At 46.6% G+C, this 25,247-nt stretch overlaps 1 protein-coding gene across 2 annotated transcripts in view; it reads left to right on the forward strand.

Moving 5' to 3' along the window:
* dlgap1a (discs, large (Drosophila) homolog-associated protein 1a) overlaps window positions 1–25,247 on the forward strand; it is a 221,819-nt gene that overhangs the window by 148,595 nt on the left and 47,977 nt on the right. For both annotated transcript variants that reach the window (XM_067979641.1, XM_067979638.1), the window contains 2 exons: window positions 7,931–8,295; window positions 24,573–24,658. In XM_067979641.1, coding sequence (XP_067835742.1) covers window positions 7,931–8,295; window positions 24,573–24,658 — 451 coding nt within the window. The remainder of the gene's footprint in view (window positions 1–7,930; window positions 8,296–24,572; window positions 24,659–25,247) is intronic.

Here is a 25,247-nt window from a genome sequence, read left to right on the forward strand (position 1 = left end):
CAGGAGAAGGCCTTTGACAGAATATCCCACACGTACTTGATGGACGTGCTGTCCAAAATGGGTTTTGGTGAGGGAATCCACGATTGGATCTGACCGCTTTATGCGGACATCCGTAGCGCAGTCCTAATCAGTGAGTGGGAGTCAGGGAACTTTCCGATTAGATCTGGAGTCAGGCAAGGTTGTCATCTCTCCGCGGTCTTGTTCATGTGTTGTATCGAGCCTTTTGCCACATCCATCAGGAAGGACACAGGTATCAGGGCAGTGACGATCCCAGGCAGCGGAGGCTGTCAGGTTAAGGCCTCCCTGTACATGGATGACATCACCGTCTACTGCTCTGACCAGCAGTCGGTCCACACACTGATGGGCATCTGCGACCTTTTCGAGCTGACTTCGGGCCAGATTGAACCGAAACAAAAGTGAAGCCATGTTCTTTGGCAGGTGGGAGGCTCGGTCCCTTGTCCCCTTCACCGTCAGGTCCGACTACCTGAAGATGCTGGGGATCTAGCTCTGGGGGCCCTGGCCTGCACAAAGGACTGGGAGGAGCAGATCGCCACGGCCAAACAAAAGCTTGGTATGTGGGTGGGATGATCCTTCTCCAAAACTGCAGGAACCTGGTGATAAGGTTGTGAGGTACTCACGGTGTTGCTCTACGTGGCCAGGGTCTGGCCCATTCCCCACAACTACCATCACAGTCACCCGAGCTATCTTCCACTTTGTCTGGAGGTCCAAGGTAGAACGCGTCCGCAGGGCCACCATGTACAAGACCCCAGACAAAGGGGGGGAAGAGTGTCCCTAACACCCCTCTGATCCTGATGGTCACCTTTGTGTGTGTGGCTGCCTAAGGATATGAGTAGAGCCCCAGTACGGCAAACACCAAGTATCACCACATGCTGGGTTTCTACCTGTCCAACACACTAAGAAGGCTGGGTCTGGCCACGCCAGCCGAGCAGGTGCAGGACGTCCCGTCCAGCTGGACCGTTTTCCCCCCCCCACCTGTCCCAGGTGGAGAAGTTCCTAAGGAGGGGATCCCTTCGACCACAAGGCCGTCAGACTCCTACATGGAACTAGGAGGGTGGACTCGATTGGTTTCTTCCCTGACCAGACGGTCAATGCCATTTGGCAGAACGTCTCGTCGCCGGAACTGACCAATAGGCACCAGAATGTAGCCTGGATGGTAGTGAGAAAGGCCCTCCCAGTGCAGTCCTTCCAACATGCATGGAACTTCAGCGCCACCGTGAGCTGCCCTTGAGGCTGTGGTGGGAGGAGACCGTCTTCCACCTCCTGATTGGCTGCCCCTTTGCGCAGGGGGTGTGGAGAGAGATGCGTTGGTATCTAACCCGGTTCATCCCAAACAGTTCGGTAACACAGGACGCTGTGCTCTACGGACTGTTCCCCAGGACGCACACCGAGACAGATATCACCTGCAGCTGGAAGACCATCAACTCGGTGAAGGAGGTCCCTTGGTCCACCCGAAACCTGCTGAAGGAGCTGTTCATGACAGAGTGTTGCTGACTGGCACACTCCAAGGTGTAGGAGTACGTGCTGCGGGACGCACAGAGGCGTTGTGCGACCTACGCAAAGGCTCTATGGGGAAAGGCCACTATGTATTGTACACCATGAGTCATAAGAAATACTGTGTTTGAATTGTAATAATGAGATCGCTTTGTGTACAATCTGTAGTGTTCTTGGTTTGAAATGTATTGGTTTGGAATTGTGATATTTACTTTGAACTGTGTGTACCTTTTTAAATTCTCTGAAATAAAGTATATTTTGAAATTTAAAAAAAGAACCCAAATACGCGAGGTCTCTGTACGCTGACGACACCCAGCTCCACCTCACCACCACCTCTCTCGATCCTCCACTGCAGCCAGTATTGGAGCAGAAATTTCCTCCAGTTAAATATTGGGAAGACCGAAGCCATTGTCTTTGGTCCCCGCCACAAACTCCGTTCCCTAGCCACCAATTCCATCCCCTTCCCTGGCCACTGTCTGAGGCTGAATAAGACTGTTCTCCACCTCGACGTCTTATTCGACCTTGAGTTGAGCTTCCGAGATCGTCACCAAGATCGGCTTCCTTCCACCTCTGTAATATCGGCCATTTGTGCCCCTGCCTCAGCCCATTTGCTGCTAAAAACCCTCATCAATGCTTTTGTTGCCTTCAGACTCGACTGTCCCAATGCTCTCCTGGCCAGTCTGCCATCCTCCATCCTCCATCCTCCATAATCTTCAACTCATCCAAAACTCTGCTGCCCCTATCCTAACTCGTTCCAAGTCCCATTCACTCAGTGTAGGCTCATTGACCTATATTGGGTACCAGTCCAGGAATGCCTCGAATTTAAAATTCTCATCCTTGTGTTCAAATCCCTCCATGGCCTCGCTCCTCCAGCCCTACAACCCTCCGAGAACTCTGCCTCCAATTCTGGCCTCTTGTGCACCCCCGAATTTCTTTGCCCCACCATTGGTAGCCGTACCTTCAGCTGTCTTGGCCCTAAGCTGTGGAATTCCCTCTCTAAACATCTCTGCCTCTCTATCTCTCCTCTTTTAAGATGCTCCTTAAAACCTACCTCTTTGACCAAGTTTTTGGTCATTTGTCCTAATATCTCCTTCTAGGGGTCCAGAATTTTAAATATTCTCTGCAAATTTTTGCCCTCTTATAAAGGGGAGTTGTCAGGCCTGTGCATTTTCAGCTCCATATACTTTTTGCCTAAACAAAAGTGTGGATGGGCAGCTCAATTTATGCGATAACAGGCATAGAGATTAATATTCAAGTGTTACCGAATTGAGACAGATTAGAAAATATCATCTTGATCCTAAATCATCTCTTGGGTTTTGTTTGTGGATTTGCCCATTATCTAGTGGGGGCAATAGCTGGTGTTTGGTGCTTGTGTCTTCTTACTAACTAGGTACTAACATCTGTCATTGGCACAAGTAGAGAATAAAAAATTGTCCATGCTGCAAACAACCATTTGTTATCACAGATAATCCTTTGTCCTGTGCAATGAGTAGAAAATAAGCCACATTAATAGTACTGTAATTTAAGGGGACTGCTCCTCCAAGCCACTGGAGACTAAATATTAAGGAACACTTTTGCAAACCTACCTAGAAGCAGTATTGCCAAGATCAGATCATTAGAAACAGTGAGGTATTTTTGTGTGTTTTGTTTTAGGAGGGGGGAGGAAAATGTGGCATTGATTGCAAACCAGCTGAAATTAATTGAGATGAGGTTATTTTTTCCAGTGAAGGATGCAGAAAGATTTGCTTTTTTTTTAACATATGTATGTGTGTGTGTATATATATATATATATACACACACCCACATGTACACAAGTCACACACCAGAATTAGCTGTCACTGGGAATAAGGGGAACTTGACAGATTTGTAAGTGTGCAGGTTTGTTTTGAGCAGGGCGAGGCAGCCCACATGGTTTCTAGTTATAAAAAGCCTGGGGTGGTTTACTGACTTGTTGCTTGTGTGCCTGAGCTTATCTGAAGGGAGTAACAGCTCACACAATACAAAGACCTGTAATAACTTGTCTCAGACTGCAGCTGTTCAATCTAGCTCTGGGACCAAGAAACGAATTGAGGCTTTGTGTGTTTTATTGAATAACACACAGCCGTGTCTGTGTGTGGCCAGCATGATCAGGTATGCTTCTAATTTTCAGCACATGAATGGAGTCCCTTAAGTCAGTTTCTATGTATCTATAGGGTGGCTTTTGACCCTGCCCGTATGGCGGGATAACAGTGATGGTGCGAGTGGGGAGTTAAGATGGCAGGGGGTTGCGACGCATTTCCTCCTCCCACCATCTTAACTGACCTCAAATCAGGCATAGGAGAACCACCCGCCCCGGGCAAAAGCCGCGGCTCGTTGACATCATTGGCGCCGCAACCCCATTTTAACTAAAAATCTTGGGAATCCCACATGGCACCAAACCTGACAATAAGACCTGGAGTGGCCAGAAGAGGCCAAGGTAAACATAAAAATGTTACTTTTCAGAGGAATCCTTGTGGGCCAGGACGAACAAGAGTGCCCCCCAGGACCCTACAAGGAATCCTTGGGGATGCCCAGCCCCGGCCTTGCCTCTCTAACCCAGCGCCAGCACACCCAAGAATTCCCTTCCCCAGTACTAACCATACCGGAGACCGTACCCTAGGCTCCCCGGCATCCTTAGTCTCCTGACCCAATTCCTACTCCAGCCCGCCAGCCCTGACATCACAGTGCAGTAGCATTTAAATGAGGCCCTGGAGTTAAAATGGCCTGGGCCTCATGCTGAACTCTCCGTGGGGGGTTACCCCCCACTTCTCCCCTCCTGCCCCAAACACACTACAAGTTAAATTTTGTGCTTTAGACATGGGCATGCTAACTCTGTCCTTTTTGATCAAAGTGGAGCATCTCATGTAAATACTTCAATAATCTCCATCAGTATTTCACACTGTATTAACTGAAATTTACAGTCTATGGGCTCGCTGGGTCAAAATCCTGGAACTCCCTTCCTAACAGCACTGTGGGAGAACCGTCACCACACGGACTGCAGCGGTTCAAGAAGGCGGCTCACCACTACCTTCTCGAGGGCAATTAGGGATGGGCAATAAATGCTGGCCTCGCCAGCGACGCCCACATCCCGTGAACGAATAAAAAAAAAATTTAAAAATTAAATTCTTAACGAGCAGCTGACAGCAAATGTGCAATTCTTCTGCAGTTGGAAATCTAAAACGGCTGCCTTGTGAACTGCTGCTGAATTTTCCACCTGTGCTGTGGAAAAATAAATGGGATACAGCACCACTTTTCCAAAACTTCCAGAATAGTGTAACAGTGCCCCACTGCCAAGAGACACTTCCAGTTGCCTTAAAAAAATCTGTGTGATCATATGCAAATTGGCCCATATGATATCCTAGAAATCAAAATGGAGCAGTGTAAATCAGTTCACTAACACGTAAGGGAGAATTTTAATCCCTGCAACCGGCAGGAGCCTCATGAATATGCAGAAATCAGGGTCCTATGATGTACATAAGGCCCTGAACGGCCCACTGGGCAGAGTGTCCGCTACCCACGCTCTGCTAAGTCAGCCTGTCGAACCAGAAACGGCGACCTTTACAAGTAGGTGTAAAAACTACTTTTGTGGGGTCAGGAGGAGCAGGAATGCCACCCCGGCTCTCTTTGCCCCCTTCCCCCCCACACATTCGCAAAACCCTCCCGAGTTCCCCCGACGACTTAACTGAGTGGCGGATGGGCAGCCTTTGGACGACTATTTTGGGCGGGCAGCTTGCCACATTTGTGTTAATGAGGCCCTGCCGTTATAAGAGACTGGGCCTCGAGCGCCACCTGGGCCAATGAAGATACCATTGCAGAAAGTATTCTGAGTATTTTACACTTATTAAGCAGTTGACAAATTGTGGGATGTCAAGACTTGTAGTGGATTTCCTTGCGTTATTAAATTCATAAAAAAGAAACTAATTTCATCATATGGCTTTCCTTATCATTTTTTAAAAAACTATCCACTGTTTCATGTCTTATATGTCAGCTTGGCTCAGAGGTAGCACTCACCTGTGAGTCAGAAGGTTGAGGGTTCAAGCCCCACTATGGACTTGTTCACATAATTTGGCTGACACTTCAACGCAGTACTGAGGGAGTGCTGCATTGTTGGGGGAGCTGCCTTTTCAATGAGATATTAAACCGTGGCCCCATCTGTCTGTCCAGGTGGACATAAATGTTGAGATGGCACTATTTGAAGAAGAACAGGGAGTTCCCCTGGAGTCCTGGCTAACAGTCATCTCTCAACCAATACCACCAAAAAAAGATTAACTGGTCATTCATCTCATTTGCTGTTCACGGGACCTTGATGTGTGCGATTTGGTTGCCACATTTGCCTGCATAATAACAGTGACCACACTTAAAAATTAATTCATTGTAAAGTGCTTTGAAACATCCTGAGGATACGATAAGGCACTGTGTAAATGAAAATTCTTATATGGAGTAGGCTAATTTTTCTTACAAATAGAGAATATAGTGATGATCAGTATTGATATTTTTTTCTCTCTTTCTCACCAGATTTTTTTCCAAATCCTTTTCTGAAGGTTTTGCCTCCTTGCTGAGGTTCAGTTCCACAAAAACCATTCATCCTCTGATACCTCACTCAAGTGGTCATTATTCACATGTGAGCCTAGACAGCAAGTGTGTCAAGGCTAATTAACCATGGGGAGTATCGCAGCCGAACCTGTTCACACTCACGCACTTCCAGGGGGGGTTGTAGGATAGTGATCAGGAGCAAGAACCCTACCCAGTTTTCCCATCTAATCCAGAGGTGATGAGGTCAATTGTACTGCCCAAACCATTGTCCGATTTGAGCTTAGCTAAATCAGCACAAATCAAGGATAAAACTTGGGACCTGTAGGCCTGTAAGGTTCGGTTAATCATGAGGTAAGCTCACTGAAACCATTGAAGAAGCTCCTAAAGTTATGATTTTCAAATTTTGTACAAGTTTTCAGCTGTGCAAAAGGGATGCGGGGCATTTTGACACCAGTGGTCTTAGTAAAACTAGTGGAGCTTTTTCATACTATCAGCAGCAATGCCTTTTCCCCCATCTATCATAGATAAGAGAAAAAGTTTTCATTAATTTATATGATATCCTAGAGCACCACACACTCACTGTTGTATAGGTAGATACATCAGCCAGTTTGCACACAGCAAGGTCCACAAAGAGCAAATGAGATGACTGATCAGTTAACTTGTTTCTGGCTGAGGGAGGAAAGTTGGTCTGGACAACAGGAGAATTCCCTGATCTTCAAATAGTGCCATGCAATCTTTTTACATCCACCTAAACCAGGAGATGAGGCCTCGGTTTAGTCTGATTCAAAAGACAGGGGCCTAGATATTCAGCCGCTAAACAGTCTCCTAAGCCTCCAATATGGTGGGTAGGAAGCGCATGCTCATTACGAGCCAGAGATGCACTGCTCACCAAATTGGTAAAGGCCAAAAAAATCAGCTTGCAGTGCTCACGCCTGAAACAAGCATTATGTCTGTTGTATATGTGAAAAAGGGGCCTAAGGACTGTTTGAGGCTTTCACTGCAATATTGGTTTGCGCTAAGGAAAATCTGGTCTACACGCAGCCTAACAACCACAAGCTACCACGGGGCACCCACTTGACACCTGCCTCTCACCGGCAGCAAGTTAATGAGGCCCGATCAGCAAAATGACTCTGGCCTCATGCAGGCACCAACAGGCAAGCAGCGCAGCCACTCGGCCGACTTCATGCCTGTTCCAAGCGGAAATTAAAGATTACCCCTGGTATGTTTCGAAAAAAGATCGACAGTCACAACACAAGTTCACTTTGCATAATCGATTAGGTCCCCAGTGTACATTCTGTTAAGTGGGATTTAGATTTTATATGTAATACACCTTTATACATAGCTTTTTAAGTGATTTTCAGTGGAACTTCACATGCTGCACATTGTGCCATCATGTGTGGTCCTGTGTTTTTACCAGTTGTTATTATAGTTTTGAGGATGGAGCTGAAGGAGTGGCATCATAGAGAAGGTTTTGCAAATTACTCCAAATAATTATTTTAGCTTTCTTATTGTGGGAGACTGCATACTCACAAGCTTATGTATTCTGTTTGCACAATGGGTAAAAAGAATCATCTGAACCAATTTTAGCTATCTTCATGTAAATTGTTTTGCAAACTGCTTTTATTAGGGGAGGGTGAAGAGCTGTTCATCATTTGTGTCACAGTGACATCATACATGAGTGACATGATGATGCATCATGGAATAGTTTGGCCAAACCTTTTTTTTCCATTTACACTTTTTGATGAAGACAATGCCTTTAAATTTATCATGGTTACTTTAAAATTTGACGGTTAAACATTAAAACTAGTTCCATAGAGTTTTATAGTACATTCAATACCTGACATTTTGTTTTTGTCTGTCTAACCAGTGTCATCATGTATTACTACATATAAGAAGAATCCTCCTCCAGTGCCACCACGGACCACAATTAAACCATTCATCTCGATTACTGCCCAGAGCAGCACAGAATCTGCTCAAGATGCATATTTGGATGGCCACACCCAGAGGGGTGATCTAAACAGCCAGTCAGGACTAAGTAACTCTACAGAAAGTTTGGACAGTGTCAAGGCCTTAAATGCTGCTATTGAAGCTGCAAATGCACAGATTCACGGACCTTCTAACAGTCAGCAGCACATTGACAGCACACCATCGAATGACAAGGACATCCTGCCAGCAGAGGAATCGAAAGGGGATGTGTTGAGAAAAAATAAATGTTCTTCTGTTGGAATACAGGTGGAGTATCCCTTGCTACTTACATTAATTATAGACTGGAAGTTATTATAGATGATAATTTTAAATGGATTAACACCCTCATTAAAACAGTAGAGAGAGGAATTTACTATGAACATTTGTACTATAACATCAGCAAGAGTAATTTCCAAGCCGATAATGTCACCTCTCTTAATTTGTGAGCTATGTTTACATTTGAAGTGACTTCAGCGTAGCACTCTTGGATCTACAGGTGGGTGTCTCAGACCATTGACTTCCATTATAGAGGCACCCAGGGAGGAAAAGTATGTTTAGCATCATCACATCCCACTGACATCTTCTGTTGCCTCAAGACAAGTAATACAAATCTCTAGGGTGACCTCCAGTAAACTTCAGGATACTGCAAATTGCACTGGCAGCAGTGTCGTAAAGTACTTTTAGATTTAAGTTGGACTCCTGGACAATAGCACACTTCCTGCCTACAAATGAAGAACATTGGAAGCTGGAGACCTGTGATTGATTGATGTAAGGCAATAGAATCTGGCTAAACACATTTGCAGACAAGTAGAAACCTAATGGCAGTTTGTGAGTCTCTGATGCCATTAGGGCTATGGGGGTCCCTTGCTTTATATGAGAGTGGAATGAACAGTGGGACTATCACACATTAGCTGTTGACAACACATCTTCGCTGTAAAAGTGGTTACGGTGACAGCGAACTTATGGTAAGAAGGTTTTGGCCCCGATTTTAACCTAACCAGCCCGGCAGGAATGGAGCGGGTTCGGGGCAGATGCCCATTTTCCCACCCGCCTGATTTTCTGCTCCTATGAAGTCAATTGAGCATACAATCAGGCAGGGTGTGAAAGGAGTCCGACCTGAACCCGCCCCCTTCCCACCGGGCGGGTTAGGTTAAAATTGGGGTTTATGTTTCTGTACTGGCCTGAGAGGTTTTAATCCAGAGAAGTTCATAGTGGATTATTCTGCTTTAAGTATTGTCAAGTAAACAAGCCCATAGAGTTGTGATAAATGTTTTTCTCTGTTTATCTTATTGCTTGATATTTAATGAATAGTAGGAATTTCATAAATGTCTTTTTTAACTTCCTTTTCTGCCAATTTTCTCTCCCCGGTTGCTACTCTCCCCGTGTCGGTTGCTTGCTAGGGTATGGTTCCAGGGATTTCCAAACTCAGTAGAATTTATGGCAGGCAAAAAAAAACTTTAAATGGCTGCTGCAGCCCTTTAAGAGCCAGAAACTCTGTCCTCCATTGCGTGAGCTCCCAGCGGGAAGCCCAGTCCAGGCTGGGAGTTTTCAGTGAATATATAATTAAGGACAACTCTGCAGCACAGGTATGCACTAAGCCTGGTGCGTACCATTCCAAAACCCAACATCCGAAAATTAATCCTAATGCCTTCAAGAAAGTAGGAGAAAAAAATTGCTGAGATAATTCCATATTCAATAAATGGAGCTAAAGATGAATGAAGATAGAGGCTAAATTTCTCACCTATTCAGAGACAATGGGCAGGTGTTCCCACAATGTTCTTAGGTAGGGAGTTCCAGAATTTTAACCCAATGCTAGCTGTTCAGCTGGAGCTGTTTACTCTAATCCCATTCCCTTGCTCTTCATACCTTTTAATAGTTTTCAAATTCTTATGCAATTCCATTTGAAATGATATGATGATGCCAATAACATGACCTTCGGCCCTAATAATGGCTGGGCATCGGGCACCGTCTTCTTACCTCATGGATTCCTGAAGCCCAAGACCTGCTCAATGCCCTGTGCACATGACATGTTATAATCCAACATGGAAGTGCCAGTGGCACTAACAGCCTGTATATCAGTCATGTGCTAGGCTCATTAAGGAAAAATGTGACGTTTAGGGCTAGGTCCCATTCATTATGCGGTCATATCATCTCAACAGAGCTCCAGATGCTGAAGACCATGGGGTAGAGCTTCTGCTTTGTGTGCAATCTGGAAATTGCGCTGGTTAAGTTACAGTTCACTTTTATTAATTTGCATAATCACAAACGTAAAATCTTCGATGAACCAGCACAATCGGGCGACATAACAGAATGTAATTGTTTATTTTTTTTCTTTCCATTAAAAAGTATTCCTTGATGTGTTTAAGAGTGGTAACCTGGTGCAGTTTTATTAATACAGCTGAAAATGGGTTTATCACCAAAAATAACCATTTTTAATAAGGGTGTCCAGTCCTCCACCCGTGAGTAACCCGATTTAAAATCACTGAAAATGATTTAAAAAGAGCTATACTGAACCATTTACTAGTTTCATTGGTGTAAACTAGTCAGTTTCTTAGTAAATTCAATATTTTTTGATATGAAAAAACTTTAAAGCCCTATCTACAGCCCTAGTTATTCGATTCTCCGGGACGCAAGTCCCAGCCTGGTTTAGGAACATTGGAATATAGGAACAGGAGTAGGCCATTCAGCCCCTCGAGCCTGTGCCGCCATTTCATAAGATCATAGCTGATCTGTGATCTAACTCCATATACCTGCCTTTGGCCCATATCCCTTAATACCTTTGGTTGCCAAAAAGCTATCTATCTCAGATTTAAATTTAGCAATTGAGCGAGCATCAATTGCCGTTTGCGGAAGAGAGTTCCAAACTTCTACCACCCTTTGTGCGTAGAAATGTTTTCTAATCTCACTCCTGAAAGGTCTGGCTCTAATTTTTAGACTGTGCCCCCTATTCCTAGAATCCCCAACCAGCGGAAATAGTTTCTCTCTATCCACCGTATCTGTTCCCCTTAATATCTTATAAACTTTGATCAGATCACCCCTTAACCTTCTAAACTCCAGAGAATACAACCCCAATTTGTGTAATCTCTCCTCGTAACTTAACCCTTGAAGTCTGGGTATCATTCTAGTAAACCTACGCTGCACTCCCTCCAAGGCCAATATGTCCTTCCGAAGGTCCGGTGCCCGGAACTGCTCGCAGTACTCCAGGTGCGGTCTAACCAGGGTTTTGTATAGCTGCAGCATAACTTCTGCCCCCTTGTACTCCAGTCCTCTAGATATAAAGGCCAGCATTCCATTAGCCTTCTTGATTATTTTCTGCACCTGTTCATGACACTTCAATGATCTATGTACCTGAACCCCTAAGTCCCTTTGGACATCCACTGTTTTTAACTTTTTACCATTTAGAAAGTACCCTGTTCTATCCTTTTTTGATCCAAAGTGGATGACCTCACATTTGCCTACATTGAATTCCATTTGCCACAGTTTTGCCCATTCACCTAATCTATCAATATCGCTTTGTAATTTTATGTTTTCATCTACACTGCTTATAATGCCACCAATCTTCGTGTCATCGGCAAACTTAGATATGAGACTTTCTATGCCTTCATCTAAGTCGTTAATAAATATTATGAATAATTGAGGCCCCAAGACAAATCCCTGCGGGACTCCACTAGTCACATCCTGCCAATGTGAGTACCTTCCCATTATCCCTACTCTCTGTCGCCTTTCGCTCAGCCAACTTTCTATCCAAGTCCGTACTTTTCCCTCAATTCCATGGGCTTCTATCTTAGCTAACAGTCTCCATGTGGGACTTTATCAAATGCCTTCTGGAAGTCTATATAAAAAAACATCCATTGACATTCCCCTGTCCACTACTTTAGTCACCTCTTCAAAAAATTCAATCAGGTTTGTCAGGCACGACCTACCTTTCACAAATCCATGCTGGCTCTCTCTGATTAACTGAAAATTCTCGAGGTGTTCAGTCACCCTATCCTTAATTATAGACTCCAGCATTTTCCCCACAACAGATGTTAGACTAACTGGTCTATAATTCCCTGGTTTCCCTCTCTCTCCTTTCTTAAAAAGCAGAGTGACGTGTGCAATTTTCCAATCCAGATGGACAGTTCCTGAATCTAGAGAACTTTGAAAGATTATAGTTAGGGCATCTGCAACGTGCTCACCTACTTCCTTTAAAACCCTGGGATGGAAACCATCTGGTCCTGGGGATTTGTCACTCTTTAGTGCTATTATTTTCTTCATTACTGTTGTTTTACTTATGTTAATTTTATTGAGTCCCTGTCCCCGATTCATATTCATGCTATCATCTTTTTCTACTGTAAATACTGACGTAAAGTAATTATTCAACATGTCTGCCATTTCCCCATTGTCAATGACAATATCCCCACTTTCAGTTTTTAAGGGGCCAACACTGCTCCTGACCACCCTCTTTTTCCTAATATAACTATAAAAGTTCTTCGTGTTGGTTTTGATATCCCTTGCAAGTTTCTTTTCATACTCTCTTTTTGTAGCTCTTACTATCTGTTTTGTGACCCTTTGTTGATCTTTGTATCTTTCCCATTCACCAGGATCTGTGCCATTTTTTGCCTTTTTGTATGCCCTTTCCTTATGTCTTATACTGTCCCTTACCTCTTTAGTTGTCCATGGCTGTTTTTTTTGGCAAGTAAAGTTCTTGCCCCTCAGGGGTATAAACCGATTCTGTATCATGTTAAATGTTTCTTTAAACATTTCCCACTGATCATCAATCGTTTTACCCATTAATAGATTTGCCCAGTTTACTGTGGACAGTCTCTGTCTCATCCCATTGAAGTCGGCCTTACCCAAGTCTAGAATCTTAGCAGCTGATTCACTTTTTTCCCTTTCAAACACCACCTTGAACTCGATCATGTTATGATCGCTATTGGATAGATGTTCACGCACAGTTAAGCTGTTAACTAAATCTGGTTCATTATTCATTACTAAATCTAGTATGGCTTGCCCCCTTGTTGCCTCTAGGACATACTGCTGTAGAAAACTATCCCGGACACACTCAAGAAATTCACTACCTTTCTGACAGTTGCTAGTCTGCTTTTCCCAATCTATATGAAGGTTAAAGTCCCCCATTAAGACCACCATGCCTTTCTTACACGCTTGTCTAATCTCTGCATTTATACAATCTAGCACTTCAGAGCTGCTGCTAGGCGTCCTATACACAACTCCCACTATAGTCTTCGATCCTTTCCTATTTCTCAATTCAACCCATAAGGTCTCTGTTGGCTGCTTACCCCTCGTTATATCCTCCTTTATCATTGAAGTGATTTCATCTCTAATCATTAAGGCTGCTCCTCCCCCTCTTCCATTTTCCCTATCACTCCTGTAGACCTTATAACCCGGTATATTTAGTTCCCAATCCTGACCATCCTGCACCATGTCTCAGTAATAGCTATCATGTCATACCCTCCAATTTGAATTTGTACTTTTTAAAAAAAATTTTTTATTCGTTCACGGGATGTGGGCGTCGCTGGCAAGGCCGGCATTTATTGCCCATCCCTAATTGCCCTCGAGAAGGTGGTGGTGAGCCGCCTTCTTGAACCGCTGCAGTCCGTGTGGTGACGGTTCTCCCACAGTGCTGTTAGGAAGGGAGTTCCAGGATTTTGACCCAGCGACAATGAAGGAACGGCGATATATTTCCAAGTCGGGATGGTGTGTGACTTGGAGGGGAACGTGCAGGTGGTGTTGTTCCCATGCGCCTGCTGCCCTTGTCCTTCTAGGTGGTAGAGGTCGCGGGTTTGGGAGGTGCTGTCGAAGAAGCCTTGGCGAGTTGCTGCAGTGCATCCTGTGGATGGTGCACACTGCAGCCACAGTGCGCCGGTGGTGAAGGGAGTGAATGTTTAGGGTGGTGGATGGGGTGCCAATCAAGCGGGCTGCTTTATCTTGGATGGTGTCGAGCTTCTTGAGTGTTGTTGGAGCTGCACTCATCCAGGCAAGTGGAGAGTATTCCATCACACTCCTGACTTGTGCCTTGTAGATGGTGGAAAGGCTTTGGGGAGTCAGGAGGTGAGTCACTCGCCGCAGAATACCCAGCCTCTGACCTGCTCTCGTAGCCACAGTATTTATATGGCTGGTCCAGTTAAGTTTCTGGTCAATGGTGACTCCCAGGATGTTGATGGTGGGGGATTCGGCGATGGTAATGCCGTTGAATGTCAAGGGGAGGTGGTTAGACTCTCTCTTGTTGGAGATGGTCATTGCCTGGCACTTATCTGGCGCGAATGTTACTTGCCACTTATGAGCCCAAGCCTGGATGTTGTCCAGGTCTTGCTGCATGCAGGCTCGGACTGCTTCATTATCTGAGGGGTTGCGAATGGAACTGAACACTGTGCAGTCATCAGCGAACATCCCCATTTCTGACCTTATGATGGAGGGAAGGTCATTGATGAAGCAGCTGAAGATGGTTGGGCCTAGGACACTGCCCTGAGGAACTCCTGCAGCAATGCCCTGGGGCTGAGATGATTGGCCTCCAACAACCACTACCATCTTCCTTTGTGCTAGGTATGACTCCAGCCACTGGAGAGTTTTCCCCCTGATTCCCATTGACTTCAATTTTACTAGGGCTCCTTGGTGCCACACTCGGTCAAATGCTGCCTTGATGTCAAGGGCAGTCACTCTCACCTCACCTCTGGAATTCAGCTCTTTTGTCCATGTTTGGACCAAGGCTGTAATGAGGTCTGGAGCCGAGTGGTCCTGGCGGAACCCAAACTGAGCATCGGTGAGCAGGTTATTGGTGAGTAAGTGCCGCTTGATAGCACTGTCGACGACACCTTCCATCACTTTGCTGATGATTGAGAGTAGACTGATGGGGCGGTAATTGGCCGGATTGGATTTGTCCTGCTTTTTGTGGACAGGACATACCTGGGCAATTTTCCACATTGTCGGGTGGATGCCAGTGTTGTAGCTGTACTGGAACAGCTTGGCTAGAGGCGCAGCTAGTTCTGGAGCACAAGTCTTCAGCACTACAGCTGGGATGTTGTCGGGGCCCATAGCCTTTGCTGTATCCAGTGCACTCAGCCGTTTCTTGATATCACGTGGAGCGAATCGAATTGGCCGAAGACTGGCTTCCGTGATGGTGGGGATATCGGGAGGAGGCTGAGATGGATTATCCACTCGGCACTTCTGGCTGAAGATGGTTGCAAACGCTTCAGCCTTGTCTTTTGCACTCACGTGCTGGACTCCGCCATCATTGAGAATGGGGATGTTTGCAGAGCCTCCTCCTCCCGTTAGTTGTTTCATTGTCCACCACCATTCACGACTGGATGTGGCAGGACTGCAGAGCTTTGATCTGATCCGTTGGTTGTGGAATCGCTTAGCTCTGTCTATAGCATGTTGCTTCCGCTGTTTAGCATGCATGTAGTCCTGAGTTGTAGCTTCACCAGGTTGGCACCTCATTTTTCGGTACGCCTGGTGCTGCTCCTGGCATGCTCTTCTGCACTCCTCATTGAACCAGGGTTGATCCCCTGGCTTGTTGGTAATGGTAGAGTGAGGAATATGCCGGGCCATGAGGTTACAGATTGTGCTGGAATACAATTCTGCTGCTGCTGATGGCCCACAGCGCCTCATGGATGCCCAGTTTTGAGCTGCTGGATCTGTTCTGAATCTATCCCATTTAGCACGGTGGTAGTGCCACACAACACGTTGGATGGTGTCCTCAGTGCGAAGACGGGATTTCATCTCCACGAGGACTGTGCGGTGGTCACTCCTACCAATACTGTCATGGACAGATGCATTTGCGACAGGTAGATTGGTGAGGACGAGGTCAACTAAGTTTTTCCCTCGTGTTGGTTCACTCACCACCTGCCGCAGGCCCAGTCTAGCAGCTGTGTCCTTCAGGACTCGGCCAGCTCGGTCAGTAGTGGTGCTACCGAGCCACTCTTGGTGATGGACATTGAAGTCCCCCACCCAGAGTACATTTTGTGCCCTTGCTACCCTCAGTGCTTCCTCCAAGTGGTGTTCAACATGGAGGAGGACTGATTCATCAGCTGAGGGAGGACGGTAGGTGGTAATCAGCAGGAGGTTTCCTTGCCCATGTTTGACCTGATGCCATGAGATTTCATGGGGTCCAGGGTCAATGTTGAGGACTCCCAGGGCCACTCCCTCCCTGACTGTATATCACTGTACCGCCACCTCTGGTGGGTCTGTCCTGCCGGTGGGACAGGACATACCCAGGGATGGTGATGGAAGAGTCTGGGACGTTGGCTGAAAGATATGATTCTGTGAGTATGGCTATGTCAGGCTGTTGCTTGACTAGTCTGTGGGACAGCTCTCCCAATTTTGGCACAAGTCCCCAGATGTTAGTAAGGAGGACCTTGCAGGGTCGACTGGGCTTGGTGTTTTGCCGTTGTCGTGTCCGGTGCCTAGTGGTCCGATGCCGGGTGGTCCGTCCGGTTTTATTCTTATTATGACTTTTCGTAGCGAGATTTTACAACTGAGTGGCTTGCTAGGCCATTTCAGAGGGCAATTAAGAATCAACCACATTGCTGTGGGTCTGGAGTCACATATAGGCCAGACCGGGTAAGGGCGGCAGGCTTCCTTCCCTAAAGGACATTAGTGAACCAGATGGGTTTTTACGACAATCCGGTAGTTTCATGGCCATCATTACTGATACTAGTATTTTAATTCCAGATTTTTATTTAATAAATTGAATTTAATTAATTAATTGAATTTAAATTCGCCAGCTGCCGTGGCGGGATTTGAACTCATGACTCTGGATTTTAGTCCAGGCCTCTGGATTACTAGCCCAGTAACATAACCACTATGCTACCGTACCCTCATTCAATTTATTCCTTAAACTCCGTGCATTTGTATATAGAACTCTTAGTTGGGCCACACACCCTAGCCTGACCTTCAGCTTTCATGCTGGGTTAATCGCTTTACACCTTCTAGTTTTCACTTTATCTGTAGTGCCTAAAGTACACTTTCTTTCTGCTGCTCTATGCTTTTCCCTTTCACTTGTTCTTAAGTGGAACTGGTCCCGTCGGAACAGCTCCCTCTTTCCCCAGTACTGTGTTTCCCCACGTGCAAATTGGCATAGGGTCAAACAGATCAGAGAGTTAAACGCGTGGCTCAAAGAGTGGTGTGGGAGACAGGGATTTCAATTCATGGGGCACTGGCACCAGTACTGGGGAAAGAGGGAGCCATTCCGACGGGACGGACACCACTTACACCGAGCTGGGACCAGCATCCTGGCAATTTGAATAACTAGGGCTGTAGATCGGGCTTTAAACTAAAAAGGCGGGGGAGGGGTCAGGTGAGGGGAAATTTAGAAATCTAATGAGAAAAGTTAAGACAATCAAACAGTATCGTGACTTCGGTAAAGATAAGCACAGTGCATAGATAGCGGATGCATTGGTTATGATCTTCCAAAATTATGTACATTCTGGAATAGTTCCAATGGACTGGAAAGTAGCAAATGCTACCCCATTATTCAAGAAGGGAGGGAGAGAGAAAACAGGGAACTACAGACCAGTTAGTCTGACATCGGTCTTCAGGAAAATGCTAGGATCCATTATTAAGGAAGTGGTAACAGGACACTTAGAAAATCATAATATTATTAGGCCGAGTCAACATGGTTTTATGAAAGGGAAATCATGTTTGACAAATTTATTAGAGTTTTTTGAGGATGTAACTAGCAGGGTAGATAAAGGGGAACCAGTGGATGTAGTATATTTGGATTTTCAAAAGGCATTTAGTAAGGTGCCACATAAAAGGTTGTTACATAAGGTAAGGGCTCATGGGTTTGGGGTAATATATTAGCATGGATAGAGGAATGGTTAAAGGACAGAAAACAGAGAGTAGGGATAAACGGGTCATTCTCAGATTGGCAGGCTGTAACTAGTGGAGTACTGCAAGGATCGGTGCTTGGGCCTCAGCTATTTACAATCTATATTAATGATTTAGATGAAGGGACCGAGTGTAATGTATCCAAGTTTGCTGATGACACAAAGCTAGGTGGGAACGTAAGCTGTGAGGAGGACACAAAGCGCCCGATATTACCAGGGCGGCGGGTTCGCGCCTGGTGAAATCAGTCTGCCCCGAACGCAATTGCAGGCCGATTGGATCCACTTACCTGTTGTTCCGGGTTCCCCACTGCTGATCTGCGCGTCAGGCGGACTGTGCATGCGCAGTAAGGTCCGTCAGCTGGAGGAGCTCTATTTAAAGGGGCAGTCCTCCACTGACTGATGCTGCAAGAAATAGGAAAAATTACAGCATGGAGCAGCCCAAGGGGAAGGCTGGTCCCAGGTTTAATGATGCCTCACTCCAGGTATCATTGGATGGGGTGAGGAGGAGGGGGAGGACAGAGATCTTCCCCCCGGCGGGCGGGAGGAAGCGGCCTGCCTCTGCCACCAAGAAGGCCTGGCTCGAGGTGGCAGAGGAGGTCACCTGTACCATCAATATATCGCGCACCTGCATACAGTGCAGGAGGCGCTGCAATGACCTAAGTAGGTCAGCCAAAGTGAGTACACTTACTCTTTCCCCTACACTCCGTCTGCCACATCACCGCCCCCACCCCACATCTCCTTTTGCACTGCCAACACTACTCTGTCACATCACCCCTCACACCCACTCAAACCTCATCCTCATCTTACCTGCACTTACTCACCTCGCCAGTACTCATCCCGCCACTACCACTCAACCCAATCCTCATACAATCTCATGGCTCTATCTCATACTCACCCTCTCGTGCATCTCTTTCACAGTCAGCCTCACTCAACCTGCCACTACCTGTGCTGCAGCCACAGGGCATGCATCACATATGTGCAATAGGCAGCATAAGGCAAACACGTCGTGAGCATGAAGGGGATGCACAAGGGTGTTTGAGGGTTTGTCATGGTTTTTACTTATATTTAATTTCTGACCAACTCACATTACATATTATATTGGCACCACTACTGCCACATCTTTGCGAATCTTGTCTGGTTTGTGCAATAATGCCCTTTCCTGAGGATCACAATGAAGACCCACAACTGATGCCACCCATTGTGTCACTGCAGAGTGGGTGTAGGTGTATTTGCAGGGCTCTTTTGTGCAGATGACTGAGAGACGTCGGCGATGTCCCTGGTGGCACCCTGGAAGGATGCGGAGGAGAAGTTGTTGAGGGCAGTGGTGACTTTGACAGCGACAGGTAAGAAGATGGTGCTTGGGCCAGCCGGGAGCAGCTTGGCATGAAGGAGGCTGCAGATGTCCACGACTACATGTCGAGTGACTCTGAGCCTCCGTGTGCACTGCTGCTCAGAGAGGTTCAGGGAGCTGAGCCTCGGTCTGTGGACCCTGTGGCGAGGGTAGTGCCCTCTGCGACGCATCTCTCTCTGCGGTAGCCCTCCCTCCTGCTGTGCAGGTGGATGTGTCACAGCACTGTGTTGTGGAGCTCCACGTGTCAGAGGTGGCCGGCGAGGCTGGTGATGCTGTTCGCCCTCCGAGGAGGTCATGACTGCAGCTACGACGGTCCCCATCCGGAAGATGTACATCTGACGGGGTCTGCAAGGAAGGTACATGTCTCTGGACCCCGGGGTAAGTGTGCAAGTTTGTGAATTTGATTGTCAGGAGGAGGGTGGTGGAGGCCACACTTTATCCAAAGTGATAGAGTGGCCTCCTGCAATGAGTGAGGGTCTCCACCCCCCCCCCCCCACCCACCTGTCAAATGGACCTTTGCAGCTGCCACAGGCTGATGGCTGCAACACGTCCATTTGAACTGGGAGTGTTTCCCCCAGTACGGGAAACAGTCCCAGTTGTTTGTAAAATCCCAACCCTCCTAAAATATCTCGTTAATCAGGTCTGTAAACGACCTGAAATACCAAAATAAATACCCTAAGTGGCACGCTGCCGGCAGGAGTCCCACATGCGGGGGCTGCGCGCGCATGTCAGCGCGTCAGTGGGAAACCCAAAAGTGGGCAGGTTGGAGCCGAGCTCCCGACCCGCCCCGGGAATCGCCGATTTTCGTGGCCCCTCCGCCAGGAACGCACCTGATCGCGGGTGCTAAAATTGACCCTAAATTGTCTGCAGAAGGATATAAACAGATTAAGTGAGTGGACAAGAAGGTGGCAGGTGGAGTGTAATGTGGGGAAATGTGAGGTTATTCATTTAGGCAGGAAGAATAGAAAAACAGAATATTTTTAAATGGTGAGAAACTATTAAATGTTGGTGTTCAGAGAGACTTGGTTGTCCTCGTACAAGAAACACAAAAAGTTAGTATGCAGGTACAACAAGCAATTAGGAAAGCAAATGGTATGTTGGCCTTTATTGCAAGGGGGTTGGAGTACAAGAGTAAGGATGTCTTACTACAGTTGTACAGGACTTTAGTGAGATCTCACTTGGAGGACTGTGTACAGTTTTGCTCTTCTTATCTAAAAAAGGATACTTGCCTTGGAGGCGGTACAACAAAGGTTCACCAGATTAATTCCTGGGATGGAAGCGTTGTCCTGTGAGGAGAGGTTGAGTAGAATGGGCCTATTCTCTCTGAAGTTTGGTAGAATGAGAGGTGATCTCATTGAAACATGTAAGATTATTAGGGGGCTTGACAGGGTAGATGCTGAGGGATTGTTTCCCCTGGCTAGAGAGTCTAGAACTAGGGGGCATAGCCTCAGGATAATGGGTCAGCCATTCAAGACTGAGATGAGGAGGAATTTCTTCACTCAGAGGGTTGTGAATCTTTGGAATTCTCTACCCCAGATGGCTGTGGATGCTGAGTCATTGAATATATTCAAGGCTGAGATGGGTAGATTTTTGGACTCTAGTGGCAGCAAGGCATATGGGGATCGGGCAGGAAAGTGGAGTTGAGGTTGAAGATCAGCCATGATCTTATTGAATGGCGGAGCAGGCACGTGGGGCCTTATGGCCTATTCCTGCTCCTATTTCTTATGTTCTTATATTTAAAACGTGCCTACTAGTGCCTGTGCACCTAAGAAGTTGAACGCAATTTGAAGAGCCTTTCCGAACCAGTGCAATCGGTAGAATCTTGCAACGTCAACCTGGGGGCGTGGCCAGTTTTATGGGCGGGGCCTGATCCAGGCAAAGTACATCTTAAACCAGCGTAAAAGATCATGGAAAAACATGAATGTAAGTTGTTTTGGGCATAACTCACTTACGTTTAAAATTCCCTGATCTTTTGTGCTGGTTTGGCCGATTTCGCCCGGATTGCGCTGATATTACTCGGGCTAACGAGTGGAAACTGTACCCCCATATGAAAATGGATGATGCACTGATGGCCCATATTGGGTCTTTGCTCTTAAAGTGGCCTGATTTCTTTGGGCTTGCTGCAACTACCAGATGTAAATTTATCCACCTATTTTAGTGCTTCTTTGCTGCCCAGGTAGTTTGAAGATTTTTTCTTTTTGTTTCAATATGGTAGATCTGCACTTAGTCAAACTGTTTTGTATAAAATCATGATGTTGGAGTTTATGGGGAATCTTGACTAGCTGTGATATGTAACTTATAGACTCTTGCACTTGAACCACAGTTCCTGCAACTACAAATATTAACTGTGTGAGAGCTCATGCCACTTTGTGCCAGCTCAGTTTATTTGTTTGAGATGTAAATTTGCTTACGTACATAATGTGAACAGAGCCACGATTTTTCATGATCAATGACCAAAGGGCTGTTTAGCTGTGCTAAGTAGAGTCTCTTCAATCCATTCAAAGTTCTGTCATGTATTCAGTTAAATACAGCGTGAACAATCTGAAATATCACGTCAACACAGTAAGCTTTTCTGCTGCCTGGATACTTTAGACTGACTTCAGGGCCCTGATTTTATCAGGCCTGCGGGTTTCCGGCGGGTTGGGTTTCGGGTGCGTGGCCTCCGCGCCCGGTGAAATTAGTGGGTTGCCTGCGCGATCGTAGCAGGCATTCCACTAATTGGAGCCACTTACCTGCTCCTCCGGGGTCCACGCTGCTGGTCTGCGCGTCGGGCGGGCTACGCATGCGCAGTACGATCTGTCAGCTGGAGGCTCTCTAGTTAAAGGGGCAGTCCTCCACTGACAGATGCTGCAACCAATGGAACAAATTACAGCATGGAGCAGCCCAGGGGGAAGGCTGCTCCCAGTTTAATGATGCCTCACCCCAGGTACCATCAGATGCGGTGAGGAGGAGGGGGAGGACAGAGATCTTCCTCCCGGCGGGCGGGAGGAAGCGGCCTGCCTCTGCCACCAAGAAGGCCTGGCTCGAGGTGGCAGAGGGGGTCACCTGCGCCACCAACATATCGCCCACCTGCATACAGTGCAGGAGGCGCTCCAATGACCGCAGTAGGTCAGCCACAGTGAGAACACGTAGTCTTTCCCCTACACTCCGTCTGCCACAACACTGCCCCCACCCCACATCTCCTTCGGCACCGCCAACACCACTCTGTCACATCACCCCTCATACCCACTCAAACCCCATCATCATCTTACCTGCACCTACTCACCTCGCGAGTACTCACCCCGCCACTAACACGCAACCCTATCCTCATATAATCTCATGGCTCTATCCCATACGCACCCTCTTGTGCATCTCCCTCACGGCCAGCCTCACTCAACCTGCCACCACCTGTGCTGCAGCCACAGGGCATGCATCACATATGTGCAGTAGGCAGCGTAAGGCAAATGTTTCGTGAGCATGAAGTGGGTGCACAAGGGTGTCGGAGGGTTTGTCATGGGTGTTACCTATATTGAATTTCAGAACAACTCACATCACACATTATATTGGCACCACCACTGCCATGTCTCCGCGAATCCTGTCTGTTTTGTGCAATAATGCCCGCTCCTGGGTATCACTATGAGGACCCACCACTGATGCCACCCATTGTGTTACTGCAGAGTAGGTGCAGGAGTATTTGCAGGGCTCTTCCGCGCAGACGACTGAGAGACATCGGCGGTGTACCCGGCTGCACCCTGGAAGGATGCGGAGGAGAAGTTGTGGAGGGCAGTGGTGACTTTGGCAGCGACAGGTAAGCAGATGGTGCTGGGGCCAGCCAGGAGCAGCTCGGCATGAAAGAGGCTGCAGATGTCCACGACTACATGTCGAGTGAATCTGCAGCTCCGTGTGCACTGCTGCTCAGAGAGGTCCGGGGAGCTGCGCCTCGGTCTGTGGACCCTGTGGCGAGGGTAGTGCCCTCTGCGACGCATCTCTCTCTGCGGTAGCCCTCCCTCCTGCTGTACAGGTGGATGTGTCACAGCACTCTGTTGTGGAGCTCCACGTGTCAGAGGTGGACGGCGTGGATGGCGAGGCTGGCGATGTTGTGCGCCCTCCGAGGAAGTCATGACTGCAGCTACGGCGGCCCCCATCTGCAATATGTACATCTGAGGGGGTCCGCAAGGTAGGCACATGTCTCCGGACCCCGGGGTGAGTGTGCAGGTTGGTGACTTTGATCGTCAGGAGGGGGGTCCCAAGTGACAGAGCGGCCTCCTGCAATGGGTGAGGGTCTCCCCCCACCCCACCTGTCAAATGGACCTTTGCAGCTGCCACAGGCTGACGGCTGCAACACATCCAGTTCAACTAGGACTGTTTCCCCCAGTGTGTGAAACAGTCCCATGTTTCTCCAAAATCACACACAGTCCCTTAATCAGGTCAGTTAATGACCTGAACAAGCAAAATAAATGCACTCAAGTGGCATCCTGCTAGCTTTAATTGCCTGCGGGATTCCCACCAGCGGGGGCTGCGCTCGCACCCCCGCACGTCATCGGGGAACCCGGAAGTGGTTGGGATCGTGGCGCGATCCGGTCCCGCACCTGGATTTCGGGATTTTCGGGGCCCCCCCGCCGAGAACGCACCCGGTAGCGGGTGCTAAAATCGGGCCCCAGGTCTCCATGTACACAATTCTGAATTCACTCCAAGACAATCTGCTTTTGTATGTGAGTGACGTCATAATCATCACTTGCACAGGGATACTTGCTTTGGAGTTGATATTACTCACAACAAAGTCACGTTTTATTGATTTGTTAAATCTTGACCTAAAGCTAACAGTTTGTTGATGATAGATGGGTGTTTCTGATCCATTTCATATATAGTGTATATGGGCACCTATATAGTTTGATCCTTACACTGTTTGCTAAAATGTCGCTCTACCAGAAACCTCAGGCATAAGTAAAACTTGTAGTTTAGCTCTTTCTTTCTTGAATTGCTGAAACGTTCATGATTTTCTGTGGCATATTTGAAGCTCTTTTGTAGTACGTAACAGGTTAACATTTTCAGTTTTTGTAGAAACCATACTTTTGGTGGTTCAATCACTTAAGATTTCTTTTACAAATGCATGAAGAATTATGATGCTGTTAACTTTATTTCTGTGTACTAACTTATAATGAATGCATTGTGGTAAATGATACCTTTTGATTAGGTATTCTTTTGCTTATTACTTTAAAATGAGTTTGTGGTATGACAACACTTTCTTTCCTATTCCCAGTCAACCACAGAGCAGATACCGTTTACTGAAATAGTGAAAATAGTTACTGAAATGTTAACAAAGCATGGGCATAATTGAATTAGAACGACGGACTAAATTATTCTTCATCTTTTTCTTTTTCTCTTAGGTTGATGGGCCTGAACAGCCAACTTTAGCAGATTTGAATACAAACAAATTCCAGTCTGTAGGAGTTCAAGTGGAGACGGAGAAGTGGTAAGTTGAATCATTTCTGGCTTGTTCCACACAACTTAAATCACATACTGGAAATCAAACTTCTTGATTATAGCACAAACTTCTGAGCATCTCGTGTTCCTTGATAGCTCTGTGGGTAAACTATTGGACAGTACCCGATCACAAGATAAGTATGGATGAGGACGGTCATTTGACCCATCACAGCTCATCCGTCCAGAAAACCAATCACAACATCCAGTTGTTTGTTAAATTATCCCAGATTGTTGTCTCCATTACTCTACCACAACCATATTTATCTTGTGACCAAGTGAAATGTGTCAGCCATTCTGCGCAAGCATCATCCTACACAGGAAAGTGGTGTTACATATGACTGAAAACAAAATAGATGTTTTGGAATGGGAAAAAACCCTCAATTCTCAAAATGTGCCACTGTATTTATTAATTCTCCATGGCTTTGCACTAAATTAACTATAATGTACTGCAACACATTTGGTTTATAATTGTCCCTTTAATAAAAAAGCTGAAAATGAATTTTAGCTTCTTGTTTGGCTACTGAGCTTATTAAATCTTATCTTATTGTTAATGCAGTTTATATCTCCTTTTTCATAAG

The sequence above is a fragment of the Heptranchias perlo genome, chromosome 3 (assembly GCF_035084215.1).
Source record: "Heptranchias perlo isolate sHepPer1 chromosome 3, sHepPer1.hap1, whole genome shotgun sequence".
Classification (NCBI taxonomy): Eukaryota; Metazoa; Chordata; class Chondrichthyes; order Hexanchiformes; family Hexanchidae; genus Heptranchias; species Heptranchias perlo.